This window comes from Tetrao urogallus (assembly GCF_951394365.1).
Source record: "Tetrao urogallus genome assembly, chromosome: 1".
Classification (NCBI taxonomy): Eukaryota; Metazoa; Chordata; class Aves; order Galliformes; family Phasianidae; genus Tetrao; species Tetrao urogallus.
Window position 1 is genome coordinate 62,096,888 of NC_136813.1, and position 7,328 is coordinate 62,104,215.

Here is a 7,328-nt window from a genome sequence, read left to right on the forward strand (position 1 = left end):
CCTTGATAAACTTGAAAGGTGGGCCCTTGTGAACCTGTGTTCAACAAAACAAAGTGCAAGATTTTGCACTTGGGTTGGAGGAATCTCAGATATGTATACAGACTGAGAGAAGAACTCCTTGAGAGTAGCCCTGCTGCGAAGGACTTAGGTGCCCTGGTATATGAAAAACTGAACATGAGCCAGCAGTGTTTGCTTGCAGCCTGGAAAGCCAACTGTATCATGGGCTATGTCAGAAGATGGGTGATTGTCCCCCTCTATTTTGCCTTCATGAGGCTCACAAGGAGTATAATGTCCATCTCTGGAGCCTTCAGCACAGGAAAAATGTCAGGCTTTTGGAGAGAGTCCAGAGGAATGCCACAAAGATGATCACAGGACTGGAGCAGCTCTCCTGTGAAGACAAGTTGAAGGAGATAGTCTTGTTCAATTTGGAGAAGAGAAGACTGCGGGGAGACCTCTTTACAGCCTTCCAGAATTCAAAGGGAGATTATAAAGATGAGGGAAAACAACTTTTTACATGGATAGATAGTGATAAGACAAGGGGGAAAACTAACGGAAGGAAGATTTAGGATAGATATCTGAGGAAGTTTTTCACTGAGAGGCTTGTGAGGTGTCGGAACACATTGCCCGGAGAGGTTGTGGATGCCCCATCCACAAGGATGGTGTTCAAGGCCAGGTGGGGTGAGGCCCTGAGCAGCCTGATCTACTTGGGCTAGCAGTTAGCAACTCTGCCTGCAGCAGAGGGGTTGGAATTTGATGCTTCTTGAGGTCCCTCCCAACCCAAGCCATTCTATGATACTATGATTCCATGATTCTATAACATAAACTTGAATTCTGAGTAATTTCTAAGAAATTGCACAGTTGCACTAATCAAAATGCTATAAACAGAGGTCTTAGTATATTTAAAGCCAAATATAACAGAAAAAAAAAAAAAAGCTAGAAATGGCAGCAAGCCAATCACTTGATCTCCCTTCTATATTTCACAGGTTTGAATGACCTATTATCTTCACTGGCACATTCTACAGATATTCGAGTTCTCCTAACCTGTGTATATTCAGATCTTCAGGCTTTTGTCATTCAGGTATAAAATTAATTTAACAATTTCAGAAAAGGAAGAGTGATCACACCATTTATCCCTCTACACTCTGTCAAAAGTTTGAAGGAGATACATTATATACTAGCAACATGACCAGACTGCAGATTTGCATAAATACAATTTATGCATGCTGCAGAAAAAGGGAGAATTAATTGGCATACAAAAATTCCATCTGTGCGAACAACTACAAATGTATTTCTATGCATATATCCACTTCAGTGATTACAGTATTCGGTCTCATTTTGTAGATGCACCCTGTAACACTGCCTTATAAATCAAGATCTCTAAGAAAAATGTCCATATAAAAAAAGAGAACACTTAATGACTCCTGAGATTGTTGATTTATGAAACTGTTGATTTTCAGAAGGTTGTAGGAGAGTGAGAAATGCTAGTGGAATGGTTCTACCTCTCATGAAAGATTCAAGTATGATCATCCTTCTGTATAGACCTCTCCCTAGGTTACCAATTCTTGCTCCCCTGGTCCATCAGTGATCCAGAGCTGGCAGTAGTTTGATAGTAGCACTGCATTCTGTTGGTTGGACAGACCAGTGAATCTGGGGCTGGAAGGTAGTTAAATTCTTTTTTTCTATTTATTTTTCTGAAGAAGCACGATAAACTGTACTTACTTCTTCAGCTTTTCTTCCTAATATTTTGAGTGGGTTTTATAATTAGAAATAGCATTTTGCAGTTCTGTGGTGCCTTCATCTCACAGAACCCTCAGCTGCAGAGAAGACGGAGGTTCACAGTTATAGGGTGTAAGGCAATAGCCACAGCAAAGGAAAAATTCAAAAGATTAAAAAAAAAAACAACAAACATGAAGAAGTTACCCAGAAGGGTGGAGAATACCTCAAAGACATTCAGAACTTGGCTGGAAAAGACCTGAAAAAAGATGACATACAAAGATCCCTTTCAACCTAAGTTATTTTAACTTAATTTTCCATCTCTGTATGCCGTCTGCACAGGAAAACAGTCCATAACACAATAAGGGACTCTTTTAACCAGCTTCATCATAAAGCATCTTTTTTTTTTCTCTATTTGCAGCCAAGCAGGAATAAACAGGAGTTTATAAAACTGGCAGCTGATTTCCAGTTGAGATGGAACTTCCTACTGAGCACAGTAAGCAAGGCGATGACACTCAACTATGCAGACAGTTTTGGTAAGTGAGAGCTTTGTGCCTGTCAGCTGATGTGACCTGAGATGGCAGAGGGACCTGATCGTTTCAGCAGATATGCAGTCAAGCTATAATCCAAATGAGCATCACCTCTCTAGGATGAGCACAAGGGAGAAAGGGAGAAAGATGCAGCTGGAGATGGCAGGGGAGCAGGACTCCCTGTTTTGGTAGAGGCCATCATTTGAGGTGAAACAGATAACAGCATCCTTAGATGCAAACCTCTCTTCACCCCCATTGCAGGAACTCCATCAGGAAGGGGTGATGGAGATCTGGGGCACCAGCAGCCCTAACCACAATAATTCCATATATATCAGGTGGTAGCTTCCAGATTCCCATATTCTTTCTGTACAATACAGTAACAGCAGATCCAAACACTTATCAAAAATGCAGTTAGTTCTTCCTAGAGAAGGTATAGGCTCCTTCCTTTTGCTTATGCCTTACACTGACACATTAGACTGATTGAAAACTAATCACTCCTTCAGCTGGATGCATTTTGTCTCTGTTGTAGTGCTCAGAGCTGTCTAGCACCAAATCCAACACACACTACTGTAAAGCAGAAGTGAGAGGCCTTTGCAATCGCATTTACTGAAAGTGCCTTGAAGTGGTACCACTGTGTCTTGAATCAACTCTTCTATATTGCATCAAACCCAACTTCCTTTCTCTTTATTTGTAAGACCTTTCAGAGGCTATCTGTCTTTCATTTATTCTGGAGCAATGCACTGTCTCCTCAGAGTAACATCTCAACCCAGACTGCATGAACTACCTTTCAGACTTTCAAAGAAGCACCTTCGTAATTTTTTGTGTTCTGTTGGAGGGAGCTTCACACCAACAGCCAAAAAAGCCTCATTATCGTCTTAGACATACCCCTTCAAAGCTTAGGGCTTTGTGTTTCCTACAAAGACATAACAAAGTGGTATGCTAAGGTTGCTGCCTTTTATATTCTTCAGCATTCTTTCCCTGTTACTGGATGTGTTTGTGTATATACATGCACAGCCCTTTTCTACACCTAGCTGTTACCTTTTGCCTCATAATTAGGTTGCAAACTCCCTGGAGCAGGATTGGAGGTTTGCTCTCTGACTACATGGAATACAGCACAGTCGGGTCCCTTGTCCATGGCCGGCTGCATCAGAGGAATAGTAACCACATCTATCTCTGCAGAAGTGTTCTGCACAAAACTCCCCAAAGTTAGATGCAATATTTTGTGCCATGAGTGAAAATTGTGAACGAATTCCAAGAACAGCACTGGAGGCTCAGTGTTTATTAAAATTGCCAATGATGATGAAATCCTCTTCCCACCTCGAGAAGAGCTTAATGAATCGCCTCCCTGTTCTTTAGTTGTTAATGGCTGGGGACACAATTAATACCATCTGATCTAAAGCATCCTATCCTCTGCTGAGCCTTCCTCAAACTAGTTACAAACAATATTTTCATCTCACATTATACAGTCTTATTATTGTACTTCATTAACATTGAGATTTAATTCATTTTCACATATGACAGAGTTTTTAAAGCGCCTTTTAATCTTTCTCTGTGATGTTCCAATTAAATTGGTCATTATCTTCTTTCCTAAAAGCAGTGGTTCCTTTAGATGTTGGGTTATGTGATGTAACAGTGTCCCATCTTTCCTAGGTCTCTATTCCCACATTTCTATTTGAAGCCTTAGTGGGCAAGGCTTAGTTATTTTAACAAGCCACTCTGCACTCAGGCCATTGCTTTTCATAAATGTCTTAAATCTCAGCATTTCATAAAAAATGGTGGGGATCCTGCAAGTCAAAATATGCTGCATCCACTGAGGATCCACAATTAATTAGGCAAAATGTAGAATTTTTGGCAAATGTGTGTCATGTTAATGCAGCATGCATCCCCACAGCATAAGTCACATAGCAGAAACCAAATCCAAACTCACTTCTGGCTGGGGGTCTTGCTTGAAACTTAGCACTTCTGACACACATAAAAGTTACTTCTGAGCTCAGGATTGTCTTTTGCCCTATTCCAACCCTGCCTCCTCATGGATGACGCTCAAGTGCAATCGAAGGAACCTGCATTTAGTCCCCTGTAAGGCTGAAAGGAGCAACAGCAGTCAGGGCACAGGAAGTCATGGGACTTCACGGCATTAAGGGACATGGTTTACTGGTGGGACTCTGTAGGTCAGGTTGATAGTTGGGCTTGATGATCTTCTCCAACTGAGATGATTCCACAATTCTATGCTAGAGCTCTTCTATTATCACCTCTTTTCCGGCATATGTGCCTCTCCTTGTCTCAGACACAAAATCTTATATCAGCTGACCACCAACATTTCCTTTATTAGTATCTCCTCTGAGGCATTCAGGGGACTACAGCCAAGCCAAGGTGGCTGGACAGTCACCTGCATACACACTGTAAGCACTTTCAACCACAGGTGCCAGTCAAAACTCAGTGGCCTCCCTGAGTCCTTCTTTTGGCTTTTGGCAACTACAACTTGGTATTCTGGCATACACAGCTGCAAGGTAGGCCATTTAATGTCATAGGTATGGAAGAAACTGAAATCTGTAGGAGGGTTAGCTTGGTGAGAGGTTAAATAATTTATCTGTGTTAGAGGGAAATGCAGACAATGCATGCTAGTTAATAGGCCTTATAAGAGCAGTGAATCTGGGGGGATGAACTTGAATAGAAAAGTGAATAAACACAAGCACATTTTTCTCTGTTGGTAAAATTTGGGAAAAGGTTTTTTTGTTTATGTTTAAAATCCATAGTCAGTGCCCATTTTGCTGTGGTAGTTGAAGGTAGGTCATTATGCAAGCATTATTTGATAAGTGCTAGACTGCTACTTTGTCTAGCCCATCACTACAATGAAGCTCTTCAAAAAAAAGAACATCAGGAAGGTATATGCAAATTAAGAGGTTGCTACAACTACTTCTGGTTTTCTTTAAATCTAGGATCCTGGCATTTGTTTAATTTGCTACTCTTGGATTACGTTGCTCACATCTTCCAGTCCTATATAGAGGAGGAGGAGGAGGGAGAAGAAAGTTTTTGTGTCACCCAGCAAAGCGACCAGCCTGTTCTGTGGGTTTATGAGCCCAGCTGCTTCGGGGGCTACTTTGCAGAGGAAGAACCTCAAGCTCAAGCTCCTCAGTCAACTCTCATAAGTTTGATGCTGAACCAGAGTGACATCAGGTTGAGCAACGTATATTCAGAGTTCTGAGTTGCTTGGGGGAGAAAGCCACAGAAATCAAGGTGAGATAAAATATTAACTCTGAAGAAAACTTAAGGAAAAAAAAAAAAAAAAAGCAATGCAGTAAGTTGTGGAAATTGGGAGAGGTGTAGACTTTGTAGTTTTTCATGTGTGTGAAGTAGAACTAATGAAATATGGGTTTGCATGGAGTTATGTCCACTGTCATCCATACCTCAAGCCAAAAGCCATCCTCCCACAATTCCAGTTAATGGATTATAAACTTTACATTGCCTATCTCCCACTCACCCCATTCTTCCTTCGTTCTTCCTTCGTTTACCAGAAGACTTTCATCTTTGTGTTAGATTCCCCAAGTGTCATCAAGCAAGAGCAGCCTTGTTCTGCTGGGTTTGGCACAGCTCAAGGGTTAGCAGGCCAAATGGAATTTACTGATCAGAAGAGAAAGCACATAGCGTAGCCTTTCTCACTGCTGACAGCACTGAGAGACTCTTTCCTTCACCTAGCTATTAATTTTATCAAAAGATGCCGAAGTGTGAAATACTTTGAGTCTTTCTGCTGTGCCAGACTTTCTTGCAGTCAGCCCCCTGGCTCCAATTAGCAGCATAAGGGGTGACATGCAGGTAGAAAACAAAATGTCTGAGTCTTCTTAGGACACAAGGCTAAATCTTAGGACATATCGGAACACAGATCAAGCCTTTGTGGTTAATACAAGGGATATATTCATCACTTGTACGTTCAGCTGTTTTCAGATTTCTTTTTTGTGTAGTAACAGCACTTAAGACTCAGAGAACACTATGTTTTCTAGACTATGGAAAAGAACAAATGTCAGTGGCACCAAGATTAATAAGGAAATAACAGTTTTGAGGTGATCATGCTGTTGTTATTCTACTGCTTATCCTTCCAGGATGTACTCAGCTTCCATAAACTAGGACCAGGACTGGAAATCGACTGTTTTAAAAAGCATCTTTATTAGTTATAAAGTCTCTTGGAAGACACTTGCTTTTAAATATGAGATATGCTAAAACTAGTTCAGTAATGAAAAGCAGGAGAAAGACACAATGGAAACAAACAAGAATGGTTTACATACGTCATGGGCATGTTGGATAGATACTTTCATTTTTGAAATGGAATGTAATGAGCTATCCCCCCCTGCCACCTCAAAACAAACTGATCTGGATGCAGAATATGGCCAAGGAATCCCTAAATCAACAGTGGTCAAAAATTAGGAGATAAACCAGTAGAAAGCCTATTCAATATCTTTCCTGCTTCCTATGTTCTTTCATTGTTCTGCCCTTAGGGGCATTTGTGTGGCCTATACAACAACTGCAGTGCTCTTATACAAGTGACAACAGACAAAGATTTGACCCTGGTTTTGCTTTGTATAAGTGATATGCCAACAAATAAATGTGTAATTTTTGCATATTTTGTATGGGACCTCAAGAACAGAGCAAGGCTGATTAGAGTGAGGGACGAGTATCATAGAATCATAGAATCATAGAATCACCAAGGTTGGAAAAGACCTAAGAGATCGTCCAGTCCAACCGTTCACCTATTCCCAATGGCTCCCACTAAACCATGTCCCTCAACACAACATCCAGCCTTTCCTTGAACACCCCCAGGCTCGGTGACTCCACCACCTCCCTGGGCAGCCCATTCCAGTGCCTGACCACCCTTTCTGAAAAGTAATACTCCCTGATGTCCAGCCTGAATCTCCCCTGCCGTAGCTTGAAGCCATTCCCTCTGGTCTTATCACTAATGACACGAGAGAAGAGGCCGACCCCCAGCTCACTACAACCTCCCTTCAGGAAGTTATAGAGAGCAATGAGGTCTCCCCTGAGCCTCCTCTTCTCCAGGCTGAAGAGTAGTGCCAAAGTAGGAGCAAATGACTACAAAAC

General features: G+C 41.6%; 1 protein-coding gene across 1 annotated transcript in view; it reads left to right on the top strand.

Annotated features, from left to right (window-relative positions):
• The window catches only part of RFX8 (regulatory factor X8), a gene marked incomplete at both ends in the record, with an annotated part of 28,095 nt that extends 22,650 nt beyond the window's left edge, over positions 1 to 5,445 (top strand). The window contains 3 exons of the mRNA XM_079543169.1: positions 984 to 1,078; positions 2,135 to 2,249; positions 5,180 to 5,445. Of these exons, the coding sequence (XP_079399295.1) occupies positions 984 to 1,078; positions 2,135 to 2,249; positions 5,180 to 5,445 (476 nt within the window). The remainder of the gene's footprint in view (positions 1 to 983; positions 1,079 to 2,134; positions 2,250 to 5,179) is intronic.
• Between the last annotated feature and the right edge of the window lie 1,883 nt (positions 5,446 to 7,328).